The sequence below is a fragment of the Plectropomus leopardus genome, chromosome 3 (genome assembly GCF_008729295.1).
Source record: "Plectropomus leopardus isolate mb chromosome 3, YSFRI_Pleo_2.0, whole genome shotgun sequence".
In the NCBI taxonomy this organism is placed as follows: Eukaryota; Metazoa; Chordata; class Actinopteri; order Perciformes; family Serranidae; genus Plectropomus; species Plectropomus leopardus.
This window is the reverse complement of record NC_056465.1, coordinates 6,360,533-6,377,766: the sequence shown is the minus strand read 5'-3', so window position 1 is coordinate 6,377,766 and position 17,234 is coordinate 6,360,533. Positions and strand designations below refer to the sequence as shown.

At 38.9% G+C, this 17,234-nt stretch overlaps 1 protein-coding gene across 1 annotated transcript in view; it reads left to right on the top strand.

Moving 5' to 3' along the window:
• The window catches only part of LOC121941164 (adenylate cyclase type 1-like), a 57,554-nt gene extending 52,657 nt beyond the window's left edge, over positions 1–4,897 (top strand). The window contains exons 19-20 of the mRNA XM_042483889.1: positions 1,417–1,541; positions 3,602–4,897. Coding sequence (XP_042339823.1) covers positions 1,417–1,541; positions 3,602–3,931 — 455 coding nt within the window. The 3' untranslated portion in view covers positions 3,932–4,897. The remainder of the gene's footprint in view (positions 1–1,416; positions 1,542–3,601) is intronic.
• Positions 4,898–17,234: the final 12,337 nt, after the last annotated feature.

Genomic DNA, 17,234 nt, shown 5'->3' with positions numbered 1-17,234 from the left:
CTCTTTATTTCAAGGACACATTACACAAACAAATGAAGGATCCAACAAAGACTGAACGAAGAACAATGGGACTTAAATAGAAACTAAATAGAGGAGGGGATGAAGTGCAGGTGGAGAAAAGGGCAGAGAAGCTCAGGTGAGGGGAATAAGGTGGTAAGGCAGAAGAACTGGCAGGGAAGATCAGGCTGGGAGAAACTGAGGAGCAGGAAGGACGAATGAGGCTGATGCAGGACAGGTGTGACAGAAAGCAAGCGGGAAACAGACCAAGGCAGGAAGTAACACAAGACATGACATATGAGGAAACAACTGACAAAATTAACCTTCAGTGACTGTTTACTGCATTTTACAAGCTTTTTATTCTTACCTTTTTGATAAGTTTGGCTGTGTTCATGTGTATAGCATGCATTTTAGCAAGACTGTGTATTTTTATTTAATCTTGGAATTTCCAGCTCAGCTCCGTCAATGATTCTAAAGTACACTGTTAACAAAATTGTTACATTCATACTGTTAAGGGCAAAAATGCGCCCTTGAAACCCATTCAAAGTCAATTTTTGATCCCACTGCCTTCAAAGTATAAAAACATGAATTGTGTTATTTCTTGGTGTCATTCTGGGCTTTTCTTTTGGAATTTGTCACTTTTACTATTTTCCACATGATGATGTCTTTTTTTAATTTTTAATTTTGACCATATTTGGCATATGGAGAAGATACATGTTATTTCCACTGTCACTATCACAATTAATGTTGCTGCTAATCATTGACATATTCCAGGCTGTGATGCTAATAATACAAAAATCTACTTTGCATGTAGTATATTAAAAATATTTCTTTTTTTCATCTAAAAACATCTGACACTGACAAACACCTGGCATTTAACGGGTTCAAATTCTGAATATTATTGAATATTTTATATTTATGATTAGGACTGATGTTGGTTAGAAAATACCTAAAAGAAAGTAGCAAATAATATTAATGTATAATATTTTTAGAAAGCTTGCACATTTTGTGCACAGAGCGATGTGGGTGTGTGTAATATTAAAGTGGGGCCTAAGGAAATAATCAGGAAGCAGGCTGACAAGGATGTCTACATGAAATGAGGAAAAACACAAATAGAAAACCCTAAAACAAAGACAACAGAATATTATCAAAACCCCAGAAACATGACAACATGCCCCAGTTTTTCTTTCAGTTTTTAATGTCAAAATGACCTAAAATTGTAGTTTTGATTATTAAAACAGCTAAAAATTATCTATTATCTAACTGAGCGCTCTTGAAACTTAGGAAACTGGGCCAAAGTTAGACTTTAGTCACAAAAATTCAAGTCTCAAGTTTGATCCAATAAAAATCTGCTTAAATATGTGTGTTAATTTTAAAAAAGAGTGTGTTTCAGTCCCCTCATTGTGTTCATGTGTCCAGGTATCAATGTGGGACCAGTGGTGGCAGGAGTGATCGGAGCCAGAAGACCTCAGTACGACATCTGGGGAAACACAGTGAACGTAGCCAGCAGGATGGACAGCACTGGAGTACAAGGGAAGATACAGGTACAGTCCTTCAGTCTGTTTTGAGAGAGACCCGGTGAAATTAAAAGCATAAATGCAGAAAAACACTCAAAAAGGAAAAAGAAACAAATTGTGGATTTATGGAGACATCTGTTTAGTTTTTGCTTAGTTCATCTGAAGCTTTTCCTTGGCAAAGAGCCTCTTGGTGCAGTGGCTGTAGGGTTAAATAAATAATTTTATTGTATTTCCCTTAAAAGACTTAAAAGCACGTCCCATATAGACTCCTGTCCCAAATATAAGCCTGCTTAGTTCATTGGTTTATGTAGCCCGGGCTATTAATTGAAGTTTTATGATTTATTTAAAAAAATCAATCTCCCCCCCTCGTGATTATAAGCCTTTTGTTAACTTTCTTCACTTCCATTTCTCTTCTTGTGCGCTGAGCTGATCTGGCAATCAGAGTGATTCAGCGCTTCTCCGATGCCAATTCAACATGCTGAATCTTCTGAAAATAAGCCAACAAGGGCCGACAAGGGGCCAACGGTGCGGGACACATCGTAGTTACATGGTGAAAGGCCCATCATTGGGTCTTACACCACATCTGGCAAGCTGTGCTATAGTCTAAGTGTTGTCTAACACAAGGAAAAATAAGTTTTACATTTGAGGAACATTAAAAAAAATGCCTGAATATTAATATTTAATCAACTTTCATTGAGGTTTTAGAGTATTTATAATGACTGGATTATTCAATTTTAGGGATAAAGTACTACTGCTAAACTTGGTGCATTGATCCCAATTTTCAGTTCAGTAACTGTTCATCCATCTTCTGACCAGTGGTTAATTTAACTAAGTTCATTTACTCAAGTACTGTACTTAAGTAAACATCTGAGGTTACTTGAGTATTTTAATCTCATGCCACCTTCTTCTTCTACTCCATGACATGCTGCACTTTTTACTTCACTTCTATTAGATAACTAAGTTACAAATTGAGATTTTGCACACAAACCAAAATATGAAAATATACAAGTGCAGCTAAAACAATTAGTCGATCAATTAGAAAATCAGTTGGCAAGTTTTTTTTTTCAGGCTTTTTATGCCTTTGATGGGATAGGAAAGGTCAAGTGTGAAGGGGAGAGAGAGAGAGAGAGAGAGGGGCTGACATGCAGCAAGGCTGTGGCTGGAATTGAACCCTTGGCCGCTGTGGCAGGGACACAGCCTATGTACATGGGGCGCCTGCTCTATCCACTAAGCCACCGAGCACCCTCCAAGTTGCCAACTACTTTTATCATTGTTAAACCCCACCCCACCCCAGCCACAGTCTGTTCACCCTGCTGCCATCTGGAAAAAGATACAGAAGTATCTGCTGCAGAACCACCAGACTAAAGAGCAGCTTTTTTCCCCAGGCTGTGAGACTCCTCAACTTCTCCTTCCACGGCAAAAAGATGTAGCAGGATTTAGTGTCAACTTTAATTTCATTTCTTCTTAAACCACGTTTAAGAAAAATGACAAATAAATCTACCTTGTACCTTGTCATTTTTCATGCAAAAAACATTTTGTGGTTCCAGCTTCTCATATATACTTTATGTACAAGGACTTGTTGCTTTTTCTTTTAATTATTTTGATTTATTAAATGTAATACAACCTTTTTCCATGCATTCTGTTTATTTTGGTACTTCATTTTATTTTCTTGAAATCACATTACTTTAAGTTTATTTAACAGTAGGCCTACATCAATTTCACTACAGCAGAAGTTCTTTTTACAACCTTTTTGGTGTCACGTCTCCAGTGCCAGTCTTTGCACACAGCACAAAACTTGCTCTCATATGCTGTTTAGGAGGTATTACCTGTGCTAATAGTTGACTTATGATCAAGTGAGATTCATCATTAAGAACTCCTGGTCAGAGCAGATTTGGATGGTTAAGAACATTTGGTGCATCTGGAGTTGACTTCTCTTATATTTTCTCTTACCAGAAACTTAAGAGAATGTTGCTGCATGAGGCCCATTGTCTTCTTATCTCCAACTGTCTCCTAATATGATGAACTGACGTCTGTGACACATCCTGTGAAACACAGAGGAACCTCATCCTTCCATGTTTCCGCTCCAGGTGACGGAGGACGTCCATCGCCTCATCACAGACTACTACAACTTTGTCTGCCGGGGCCAGGTCAGCGTGAAGGGCAAAGGTCAGATGCTCACGTACTTTCTGGAAGGGCGCAGACAAGGCAGCAGGCCGTCTCAACTCCAGCAGCAGCCTGGCAACGCCGAGCGCCGGTCGAGTGCGTTCGCCCAGGGCAGTGTGTGCACAAGGCTGAGCCCCGCCCCCACCGTCACTACCTATGCCACCACCAGGACCCTGAGCCCGAGCACAGCCAAGGCGACCACCTCCACAAGCACCACCAGGTACCTGCCCTCTGTCCCCATGGCAACGGTGTGATGGATCTCCATGGTGAGCATGGATAAAAAGAAAATGAGAGGTGGATGGTCAACAAGACAGCAGTAGCAGTTTATTAAAAAATGAAAAAGCAGAGCTGACCTCCACTCTTCTTCTTCTGTCTGAGGGATGCAGCTGAGACACACATCGCCCAATGGGAGGCCTGGACTCAGGGCCTGGACTTCTAGGACTGAGGTGGCCTCGGTGGGACTCTCCCTGCACACTCGAGCTCTGTTTGTTGTTTGACGCCGCGGGGTGTCGTGAACAGGATACAGGATGCTTTAGCCACGTTGCTCTATGAACCAATCAGAGTCAACTCCCAAAACTGTTTCCACAACTATAATAAATCAGCATCGAAATCCAAACAATTGCACAATTGATAGTGTAGCACGCAAGCCTCATCCGGAAAATTCCTTTAACTACTTTAGCTGACCCTTTTCTCTCAGTATCAAACCAAATCAGTGCTGTTGCCTTAGCGACCACTCCTCACAATGAGTTTCTTGCCATCTTTTCTGTTGCCTTTTAGATCCTTTACTGATTCATTGGACACCAATTTAGATGAGTTAATCACAAGGGCATTGCTGTCCAACACATTTCTGTTTTTAAAGTGGATAAAGCCAAATGTATTATTGTAAACGGCAGTTAACGGTATAAACTCGCCAAACTACAACAGGGCATTGACCTCAATCATTTCGTGGACGTTTCTGCCCCTCTTCACTTTAACCCTCCAATGGCACATGAGGTAAACTCTTGATTCTTTAAGTGCATGATGCCACTGCTGCATTTTGGTCATGTTTGCTGTCTGTTTTCCCTGTGATGCTTGACTTCCAGATTCTTCCTCGTCAAAGTGTAGCAATAAATCAGTTTGTCTCCTATCTCAGCCCCACCCCCCCTCCTCCTTGCATGCTGTAGACAGCTGGATCCTATATTTTGACCTGATAGTGTATGTAGCCAATAGAGCGTGCATAGCTAGCCACACCAGTGTGTATCTCCGTAGAGTTGAAGCATGACTTAGAAAAACTTATTTTCGGTATTGTGCGAGTGTGATTTCCTTCCTCATGGATTTAACAAAAAAAGACTTTTTTTCTGCGTGCTTGTTTATTAAGAAATATTTTCTATTGTTCAAATATTCAGTTCTACTATTTTTATGAACTAAAAGCTGCTTTTGGTCGAGAGAAGAAAACTGCTGTTTATGAGGAGACACCCAAACCTCCGTGTCTGGCTTCCTCATACAAATCCAGATGATTTATTCTATGGTAAAGCATGCTACTCACAGTACGGCTTACCACAGCCATTAACTCTCCTCTAATCTGTTCTAGCATGCACTGCCTGCAAGCCTGTGGCTCTTACATGCATGCTTTGAAGAAACATTCATACAGGCCGAGCAGCGGACAACACAGTGTTTTAATGTAGTCCTCATGCATGCGCTAAAGGTAGCGGTCCTCTTGAATGTAAGGTGCTTTTTTGACCTGTGTCTTCTTCATGAGCTTGGTGTGTGACAACCTTTTTTCAAAGACATTTTTCAGGATGGCTTGACATCAGGCCGGGGGTTCCTCCTCCACCCCGCTCCTGCTGTAGTCAACAGGTAGCTGTTTTTTCAAATGTGCCAACCTATTTTCATAAACATATCAGACTTTGGTGTTTAACTGTAGCACAACAGATTGTGTGGCTACGGTTATTGTGGATTTTTTCCTTTTTTTTTTTTTCTTTTTTTTGGTCGAATGCCTGTATTTTTACTGTTTCAGCTGTTCCTGAGCAGTTTTGTAACTCAATAATCAAATGATGGCAAGTGTTTGATTTTTGGAGAGATTTATTTGGACACCATAATGATGTTGTTGTACTTCTTATCATATTTCAAAATAGATTTAAAGTCTATATAGTAGCTTGAATGCTTACTTTGAGTTTCTAAGAGATTAAAAATGAGGATTTTTATACACTTGCTTTAAACCGTTTGATGGACAGTTGATGGAAATGAGTTGTGTACAATATTTTTCCTGTAAATTGGATATTTTCATACTGTATGATACGGGTTTCAATTGTTACATGTAGGTATTACTTGCTATTATTGTACATTGTAGAGTCTTTTTTCAGAGATATATTATGAATGATCCGATATTTGTCGAGTTCTTTTGTTGAAGATGTATTTATTGAGATGTTTTATGTGAATGTAAATTTTGTTAAAGATGATATTTTATACTAAGTGTTTGCACTGCGATGATATTGACGTATTAAGATTATAAAAATAAAGCCAGAGGGGGACGTTTCTCCTGAAGTAAAACAAGCTCTTCCTGTGCTCTTTTTTTTTCATCAACACACACACACACACACACACACACACACACGCACACACACAGAGTGCATATGGATACGAGGCCATCAAACTCGGTTTTAAAGTTACATAACAGTAGAAAAACAGAGTAGCTGATGTAAGAAGTTTGGAGCAACATGGGGGTCAATGTCAGCCTGTTTTTCAGGAGGAGCCTCGTGCTGATGTTATGAACACGTTGGTGACCAGAAAAACACGGCAGCAGAGATTGTGTAATTGTAAACTGTACAATATGTGCAGATAAACACTGTCACAACATCTCATTTCTCATGATCAGTGCTCGTAAAGCTCGTTAAGTGAAGAATGTTGAGAAGACAAGCGTGACATCAGAGTACAAAAACACAATGTAGCCTCCATGTGATTGGGGATGTACTTAAGGTTTCTCTTTGAAAAATTAAAAAATCACTGAGTAACTACAATGGTATTGATAATAGTAACAGTAACAACAGTAATGATAACTTTTTATAGCCTTATAGCCTTAGCAAAACAATGTGCTTTACAAAAAGAAAGACAAGAATTAATGTAGCAGTAATGATTTGTAGAACTTACATTTTTTTATTGTATTTCAATTTAGATTTGTTTATGTATTCAGTGTTGTACTTGCACTTAAATTACATTAGAAATATTTTATGTATTTGAATCTTATCAGCACTGTTAACCTTTTTATAAATATGGGCAAAGTAAATGAAGGCACTCCACGACTATAATCTAATTAATTTAAGCTTTTGAATATTAATTCATATCCTTAAATATGAAAATGCATCTTTATTATGGTGTAATAAATGTCAAGTCAGTACAAATCAAACTATAACACAATTATAGGCTTATTCTACATATTATATATAAACTATAAACAAACTATGAAAACTATTCAATCAAATGAATATTTTCTTTGGTTTTTATGTTACATGCAAATAGAATGATGAATGCTGGGTAGCTTATGTATGTTATTGTCCAATCTGAAGTCTCTGTTTGATCACGTGACCAGAAGACGAGACTCCAGCAGGTGAAGCGCAAAATCTGTCGGTCAACACCAACACTGAGTAGCTGAGGAACTGTAGCAAGCCCAGCGAGCCGTCATGCCATTTAAACACAGAAGCGGTTGCAAGAAAGGACAGGAAGACAAGAACAGGGTGAGAAGGTTGCGAAACTCCCTAAATTAGAAGTTTTTCTTTTTTTTTTTTAATGAACAGTTGCCAATTCACGGACAAGCCCCTCGTGCTACCTTCAGCGTGTATGACAAACATTAGCAGGTAAGCTAACATTAGCAGCAAGCTAACAGTGGTCGAAACATTTGGCTGTGTGTTAGATATAAATTTGAAGGCATACATGTGTTATGTAGGCCAAGTTATAGGCTACTTGTAAATTAATGTTTCTACCAGGTGGATGAACAGCCTATAAAGTGTTACTGTAAGCTAACTAGTAGCCTAGTATATGCTAGCTGCTCTTAGCATCAGATAACCGTTATCTTTACATATTTTCGGTTGCAGGCTTAACCAGACAGAGACAGAAGCGTTCAGTTAGGTGAGTACAAGCGCCTTTTTTAAGGGGATTTGGGGTGTGTGTCAGGGTATGTATTGGGCCTCTGTGCCCCTGTTTCAAAGGTTGTTATTATTTGGGAGTCAGGTCACTGCCGAGCACCTATGTCATTGTGTGTATGGACTTTTGTATGTAAACTGTGAGCATGCTGCTGTCACTTTATAGGACATAGTGGTGTTTGTTGATCAGTATTGCAGCTCTCTTCTCTCATACTTGATATAATCTCTTGCCTATATGTGGAGGAGTGCGGTTGTTGTGAGGTTGTTGTTCTAAAGTAGAATGAAAAAGTCTGCGGTCATTTCAGCAGACAGTGAAATGTTCAGCTGCTCTGCTCTCTGGTGCTTGTTGTCATGTTTTTTAACTTTGACTGTCACAGCACTGTCCACGCTTCTGATCTCCTTCTCTTTAAGCTCTGGACTCTGCAATTACAACAGCCGAGGTAACACATTGCCACTGTAAAATCCAACTTATAGTTGGTACTCTAAGCTTAAATTTATGCCTAATTGTGTGTGTACATATCACAGTGTGTGCATATGTTTGTACTTTGTAACTTAAGCGCTAAAGAGTCTGGGTAAATCTCTAGCTCACCTGGTGGAGTATGCACTGCGTTTGCCTGTGGCTTCTGCAGTGCCCGGGTTCGATTCCAGGGCCTTTGCTGCGTGTCATTCAACCTCTCTCTCTTCCCCACTGCCTATCAATCTACACTGTCCTGTCAATAAAGAGTGAAATCCCCAAAACCTAATCTTAACAAAACAAAAGCACCAAAGGGCCTGTCAAAATAGCCTGCACTGTGGCCCTTCCTTGTTAACTTATGCCATTGCTTAGGTGGAGTTGATTGACACTTATCATAGATCTAGATATCCTAGAAAAGTTATGTCCAGTTGAATGGATGGGGGATCTGCACAGGTTAAATTGTTTGTTTGCAACCTGTTAACGTTACTGTTGGACTAAATCAACACATCTGGAAGTCATCATTAGACTTATCTTGCACAGCAGCTGGTTTAGACCAGTAAGTATACTGTAAGGATCTACTGGCAACTAAAGGGGCGGTTTAGGAGGTGGCTTGTTAAAAGATTTGCATGGATGCTTGGTTTAAGTTAGCCCTTTTAGACAGTTTCCAGTGATGACTTCTTAGATGGTTCAGTGTAACAATCCATCAGGCGCTGGAGTGCTGGTTGGCGTGGTCTGTTTGTGCAAGAATAAGAACATTTCTTGTTGCCTACTACTTTTTCACTATGTGGAGTTTCAAAGTAGAACAGCCCTTTAACCTCAGGTAGGGCAAAACTACCTGGTCTAGTATCTGCCATGACAAAGGCCTGATACAGCCGATATTAAATCAAAGAGGGCACCTAAACGTCATTGATTGAGTGTGCACCTGATTTGAACCTGATGTTGTCAGTGGAAACATCAGACGTTTTATTCACTGCACTGAGCAACAGAGGAGACTAATCACAATACCAGTCTTGTCTCATAATTACCTGATTGTAAATCTAACTGTAGAAGGAAAGTGGGAGAGCTGTGATAGGAAAAAAATATCCAAAGCACCGAATCAAAGAAGCAAACCAGTTATGATTCAGATACAGCTCCAGTATCCCCAGACAGCCCAACAAGACTGAAATACATCCAGCCAAAGACAGTAGATCAAGATGGCCCCGATGGCTAGTTTTTACTTTGTTTCTTGTCGACAGACAAGTATTAAACAATGTTAAATTTTACCTTGACATGTTTCAACTGTTATCATCCTGATAGCCCTGATGGCTGATATAATTTCGATTTCTAAAGGGACAAGTATGGACCAGTGGCTCATCGTACAGCATTTATAGCCTGAACTGCTTATTTTATACATATACACAAAACCAAATAAGAAAAAAAACATCCAAAGCATGAGCAATGATATACTTAAATGAACATTAAAATCATGAGAGTCACCAGATCAATTATTTCATCATTTGTGACTGATCCGTCTTAAAAATTGTTTTTTAATTGTTTAGGAAACTAAACAATTAATAAGGCCCTCTTCACCAAATGAAATGCTATTTTAACAACAGAGTAATAATACATTATGTTTACAAAAATCAGAAATAAAATGTGTAATGTAATGTGTGTTGAAATTAGGCCACCCCGTTATTCTCAGTACATTTTTTGGTGGTTGTTGCATTTGTCCATAATTTTTTACCCACATATTTAGCAAACTGAAATTCCTTTTTTGTTGACCACCAAATAGTTTTTACATGCAACCAAAAATACTTGCAGAATAATTTTTGCCAGCTGGCGCTCAGTAATGTTAGTGCTACATGGTTCTCTCCTGCAACTCGACTGGATGCTTTCAGTACTGGTTCATACAAAGTGGATCTGGGAGATTAAGTGTTGACTCATGGTCAGCTGTTTCAGAAAATGAAGGGAAAATAAATAATTTGTGGCTCACTTTTTAAATAACATACTTTTTAATCTTTGGGTTTTGGGGAAAGGTATCGTATTTTCAAGCCAAAAGGGTTTGTCAAGTCATAAGTCACTGGTGTTACAGTCAAAGTCGAGTTGCAAGTTGTTTTTGATTTTGTAAAGTCAAGTCAAAAGACATTAACCTTTTGACTCGAATCTGACTCGAGTTCAAGTCATGTGACTCAAGTCCACACTTCTGTCACCTTCCAAAAATCTCTCATCTGTTAAGCGTTTGAAACCTGGGCGATTTGGATTTATTTCTTTAAAAACATGGGATGTAGGCAATGAGCAACTCCAATAGAAATGAATCAAAACAAAAATAATAATAATAACAACAACCACAAAGAAAAAAGTAAAAACAAAACACAAAGAAATGACGTTAAATAATACTTCTGTAAAATATTTTTGAAAATATAATCAAAATAAGTATAAATTTAGTTTTTGTGGGATTTTTCGCTAGTTTTTAAAAATGATTTCCTGGATCTACTGCTTTCTTGCAGTTTGCAGAACACTTGGCAAGTTGCTTATTGTCTTTTTTCCTGTTTAATAAAACAAAACAAAAAAACCCAAGCCAATGTGCTCAGGATTCAAAGCTTTAAATACTTGTAAAGGTGTGTGTAGTCATGCAGGTTTCAAAGTCAGGTTAAGAAAACGTATTTTATTTATCCCCCTAGGGGAAATTCAGTTTTTTCACTCTGCTGTCATGTCACAGACACAGGCCCGAAAAGGGCACCTCGGCAGTGCCCAGTAGGTGAACTGGCACCTCACCAGCTACCAGTCCACGTTCCATGGATGAAGACTTGAACTGGCTACTGTCTGGTTTCAAAGCTAAGTCTGTATGGATTGAGCTATTGCCTTAAGCCTAGACAATTAAAACATGTTGCTGTAAGGGAACAGACAGTGACTGCAAGCTGCACTCTCTTCTATAAAACCAACAGTTGTTTCATTTTTCTGTTAAGGACAGTCTTTCTGTGTAGGACACTGAAGGAGTGAGTCTGAGAAGGGTGTCAGGACCTCAGTGGGCTATATTTCTGTTTCTCTACTCAGCCACCCTCCTCTTCACCCACCAGCAGAGGAATCTAACAAACCAACAGGGGTCTAAAAGGAAAAAGAAAGCAAAACAAAGGCAGGGCCTTATGATTGTGACTGTTTGTGTGTGGAGCTGAGTACGAAGGGATGTTTCAAGTCCTGTCACAGGAAGAACCGACTTCCAAACATTCATCAGTGATGTGAAAATGTGTGTTTGCCACCAGTGTGTGTGTGTATGTGTGTGTGTGTGTAGTAAAGCAGCTGGAAAGTACTGTGGCATGTGGAGCATCCTGAGTGACAGGTTGTCATGGCAACACAACAAGATTCATGCCCTGACACGAAGCCATCCAGGTTGTGTTTTTCAGCAAGTAAATGATCAACCAGTCGGCCGCCCTCCTTCTTCTTCTATTAGCTTTGTGATTCATGCTGATAGTGTGCGATCACTACGGAAGATGTCAATACTCCGGTTTATGTTGATAACCCCAGAAATTTAAGGCCAATGCATGTTTTTGTGTTTGTGTGTATGTGTGTTTACCACCTACTGGACTCTCTGATATCATCACATATATCAGCTCTGAAGTGCCAACGTAAACACTCACACACTCTGAGATAAGCGAGCGGAAATGGGCTTTTTTACAGCTGTGGTGCGGCAGACTGGCCGTCCATCAGCAGCCTGAGTCAGGAGCTGCTGAGGGGAGATGGGGGGAATGATGCAGCCGCGCGGGGCACTCTGCAGTTAACGATAGTTTCACTGCCCCCGTCCCTCCCTCACACTGTTTACCCAATGACCCCATGTGTCATAACATCCCTTACTGTAAACCCTGCTGGAATCTGGACACTGGAGCGTGGGAGGGAAAACACAACCCCACTGCAGAAGTGTTTGTGTGTATAACTTTGTAGATGTTCGTTTTTTAAGTTGCGTGCATGGTTGTACGTCCCTGTATCCATGATTAAGTGAGCGCATTTTTGTGTGTGAGTGACATCAAACAAGAGGTGAACTTGCAACTCAACATCAAACTTGTTACGCCTGCAGCATGGACCTGAGAACAAATGTTCTCGCCATGAAAATACAGATACCCCGGTCTTCTGGATCAGTGGTTCCAAAACAGGGGTCAACATCCTTGTAAGGGTCTCAAGATAAATCTGTTGGATTTAGAGATCATTAATAAAATAGGAAAGACAATGAAAGGACAAGCATGCCACTGAAAAGTATATTTTTTGGTGGCTTTTTGGTAGCATTTTCAAAACAGACAAGATTTATAAAGGGGTTATTATTATTATCAACTTTTTTTCAGAGTCTTCGGTCCATATCAGTAAAAAGAAGTTAAGTGATAGGCCATTAACTGAAAATGATGTGGGTGGAGTAGTTTAGGCTGTTTTCATGTACTGTTCATACTCATATCTACAAAAGGCAATGCAAAATAATTTGAATGTCACTCGTGTAATTGTGAGTCAGGAGGCTTTAATCATGTGACATCATATGACGCAAGCAAAGATGGAAGTCAAGTGAAAGTATGTAGTATAAAGAGCTACAAAGATGTAGGAAGGTGGATGGATGGGTCAACTAGTAGACCGCTGTATGTGTCCTGTGTGAAACTAAAAGTTAACATTGAGTTATTGAATGGTTGTATATGGATATGTTGAGAGGTTGGCTGGTAGTTTTATCCTCCTTGAGATTGATACTTGTTTTGTCTTAACAGCTCTTTAATTCATCAAGAAATAGGGGTCGATCAATATTGGTTTTTCAGGGCCAGCCGATACCAGTTATTAGTAGTTAATAAAACTGATAACCAATATTTTGAACCAATATGCATTGGCAATAAAAATGAAAATCTTTCTGTATAAATCTAGAATTTGTAATATAATAAACTTCAACCAAAAACTTTTTTTAATTGCCTTTAACAAAAGTTTAATCAAAACTAAAACTTTCAACATCATATACAACAAGTTCCCAACAACTTTTTTTCTATAAAGTCAAGTGAAAATTTAATTAAAAAATGAATAAATAAAAACAGCTCCCTGATGTATGTAGTAGAGTAAAAGATACCCTCATGCTGACACTTTCTTTGCACTTTTTAATTAACTAATTTTATTGGCAGTCATTACAGTAAAAAAGGATACTGATTATTGGCAAAATGCCAAACATTGGCCCTGATAATTTAAGGCTGATAATCTGTCGACCCCTGTCAAGAAGACCCACATCACTGGGTTATGTCTGTAGTAATTCTCAGTTTCAGACTAGTGATTTACTAAATCAGGGTTCGACATCACCCTCTACACCTCAGTAATGTCTTTGCTAGTTAGACTTTTGTAATGTGTGTCACCGTCCGATAAAAGCAATCAACTATGTAAACAGGAAATCAGTATAGCCTCATGAGATGTAATATACTAAGTTGATCAGTCTTAGAGAAACAAACAACATTATAGCCAAGATTTTTACTATTTGTCCTGAAATCTTGGAGATTTTCATGGGTTACAAAAGGCTGAAGAACACTACTCAGGAGTCCAACACCAGCAGCAAGTTCAAAAGTACAGACTATTTGCTCCACTTTTTGTCTCCCAAGGCCATTGCTGTCAAGCACAGAGCACAGTTTAGAGTTTAAGCACATGATTCATCTTGATGGACTGCATTTAAGATTTGATGAAATCCATATGTAGGAATTAAGGGCTCATATGCTTTCAGTGTACAGACCTAAAAATGTTCTTCCAGGAAATTTTGGGTCAAAACAGAGTTTCTGCAAAAGCAAGAAACAAAATGTTCCTAGAGGTCTTCATCAAAAGCCAAAAACACAAACTCTTTTCTGATTAGTTGAGAAAAAAAACATCCTCCCCCAAGATTGTTTCTCATCATGGATTTCCCCAGCGCGAGAGTGTTATTCTCCGTCTTGTACGCTATGTTTTCCCTGCAAGCACATTAACACAGATACACACGTGGTCAATGAACTCTGTGTTGTGTAAGAACAGCAGTGACCCTTACTAACCTCCTGCACTGGCTCCTGTGTGTTTGGTCTCTTCTGAACATCCACGCAGATGGAATGTGACGTGCTGAGAGAAAACACCTTAAAACATGCAGAAAATGTCATAATAACCCTCGAAACAGACCAGATCAAGGTGACCTGAGGTAAACTGATAAACCCGTGAAAAACAGATCGGGATAGCAATACTTTGGCCTACAGACTGACATTTGCAGACAGACACAGGGCGTCCCATTGCAACAGTTACATAAATACATATTTTTCCTCTTCGCATCTAAGTTTACTTATCCATTTTTTTTAGTTATCATTCTTCATCCTAATAAAATGGAATGCACTCAAAGTATTGAAAAATGACATGCCATCTCATTTCAACAAGATTTCAATGCTCCAAGGAGCACATATGAAAATATTACTCACCTCCGTCTTGCAGACATTTGTGAAGAAACTGAGATAGAAGTCATGTTTCTCTTTTAAAACTAAAAGGCTAAAGGCTCATCACGTTCTCATCCAAGGCCATCACATATTGCTGCTTTGCAGTGGACGTCTGCTATTCTATTATGCTCTAGGTATCCTTCTGCGTCTGCTGTTAATGTTCGAGGATGCCGCTACCGTCCAGTGGTTTATCATGCAGACGCGACATGTTCTGTCAGGACGAATTCTCAACTGACGCCACCGTTCTGCGTAACATATTGACGTGACAAGTGCAATGAAGCTGTCCACTGGTGTATAATAACACTAAAAAGTCCATATTTGCTAGTTTTGGTTAAAAATCAGCACATTGTACTCACAGCAGAGGTGGGACCATTCATTGTTTGCCTTTGCACTCAAGTCCAAAGTCAAGACAGGCAAGTCCGGGGTCAAGTCCCAAGTCCTAAAGTTTAAATTTCAAGACCGAAACAAGTCATATCGAGCTTGTCACCAAATATAATGACATTTTAACAACAGATTCATATTATATTAAATTTACATAAATCATGAATGCATCAAAATTTGTTTGTTTAAACGCATTTGTTGGAAGTTGTTGCGTCTTCCTCTGTAATTTTTTGACCCACATATTATTGGTTCAGTCAGCGTAAATATGGAAATTAAGTTTTGACTTGCTGAGCATGAAAAGCATTTATCGTAGTTGACTCAGTAAAATGGATTGATTTGTGGCACACTTTTATTGTTTTATTGGTTTTATTGGTGTTACGTATTTTCAAGTCAGAAGGCTTAAGTGAAGTCACAAGTCGTCGATGTTTAAGTCCAAGTTGAGTTGTAAGCTTTTTTGATTTTGTAAAGTTGAGTCTAAAGTTACCAAATTTGGTCAGGTCAGGTCAGGTGATTTGAGTCCCCACCCCTGACCCACATATTTATTGAAATGTGTTGCTCGCAACTGTGATTTGTATGCCAGACTCAGCTGGCGATTTCTGTCCATAAGTCATTGAAGTTGTTGGTATATATTTTCTTTAATCATAAAGCTATTTGTGCAAAATTCCATCATGTCCGTACAAAATGATATCACAGAGTTCATCTTATAGTTAGTCATCATCAAGCACAAGATGCACACATGTGGTCTGTCCCTGTAGAGCAGTTACAACAGTCTGTGAAAAGAATTGAAATTGATTAATCTAATAACTCTGGCAGAATCTAAGACTGAGCCAAATAATATGGTAAATGACTCCTTTTTTAAGTGTTTTCGTTGGCTTTTTGTTTATTTTTTAGAAGTCTTGATATTGTCTGATTTTATTATTGTTTAAACTGTTGTCAGATTTTGTTTTGTATTATTTTGTCTACAAAATAATCATCCATCCAACCCATTCTCCTCACTAAACAGACTTAGTCAGTCCTTTTGCAGTGCCACCTGCCAGGGCTGGAGCAAGCTCTTTTGCAATGTACCACAACAGCAACAACACACAAAGACCAATATGCTATACACATAAAGCAAACAACACTAGCAACAAATGCCAGTATGGCAAATGGTCAGTGCGATGATCATGTGCTTGAAGTCTCAACAATATCAAAGTATGCATGACTCCTCATACAGGGATTTTGCAAATCCATTAACAAATAATGAACCGAACAAGTTCTCATATTGAAGTTATTATGAGAATTTGTTCGGTTACCTGGTTTGGAATCCTGTGCAGCAGAGTGATGACAGCTCATAGCTATTTTTCAAAATAATACAAAATAATACAATTTTAGCTCTTCAAACTAAATAATACCAGCTGTGTGCAATTGTGTGTCAAACACATATGACTAATGGACTGCAACTAGAGAGCAAATAAATCTTACCCTTCAGAGGTGTACACAGAGTTTTACGAGGCCAAACTTATGTCCATCTCTCTCCATTTATGAATACTTTTTATATGCTCAGCTGATTTTTCATGGGCACCAATGATGCTTGACATATTTTCCAGTCTTCAGCACTGTCTCTTGTAAGAGCATACTTTCCCTCACTTCCCCCCAAAAAAGGTTTACAACAGAGGCAAACATAACATCCTTGCTTGCTAAATAAATGAGCCAGGGCCTTTTCAGACTCTCCGTTTGTTAACATTAGACTATAATAACACACAGAAAACTTTCAGTCAATAATATTACCTGCCCCCTTATCCTTGCATTTATGCATACTGTTTTTTTTTTTAAGACAGAGGTTACCCTCCATTTCAATGTGCCGATGCACCATTCAACACGTAATGGCAAGGGCCAGGAAAGATGTTTAAACTGAGAGCAATCTGTCAGCTAGAGGCAGCGACAATGTAATTGTCAGCTGACAAAACAAACAACAATAGTGGTCCACAAAAGCCATGGTAACTTGCCTAGTTGCCAAATAATTGCCTTCACAGACTGTAATGTTCACAATATGATGTTATTTAAGCCTGAATGAAATTCAGCAGTTTGGGGTTTTATCCTTCCCCCTTTATTTGTTTGTGTTTGTATTGAACATGTGGTTGTGGTGATGTAAACCCTGCTCTTGCTGGTCAAATTTAGCAGTAGATATGGCAGATCTGCCTGCTAC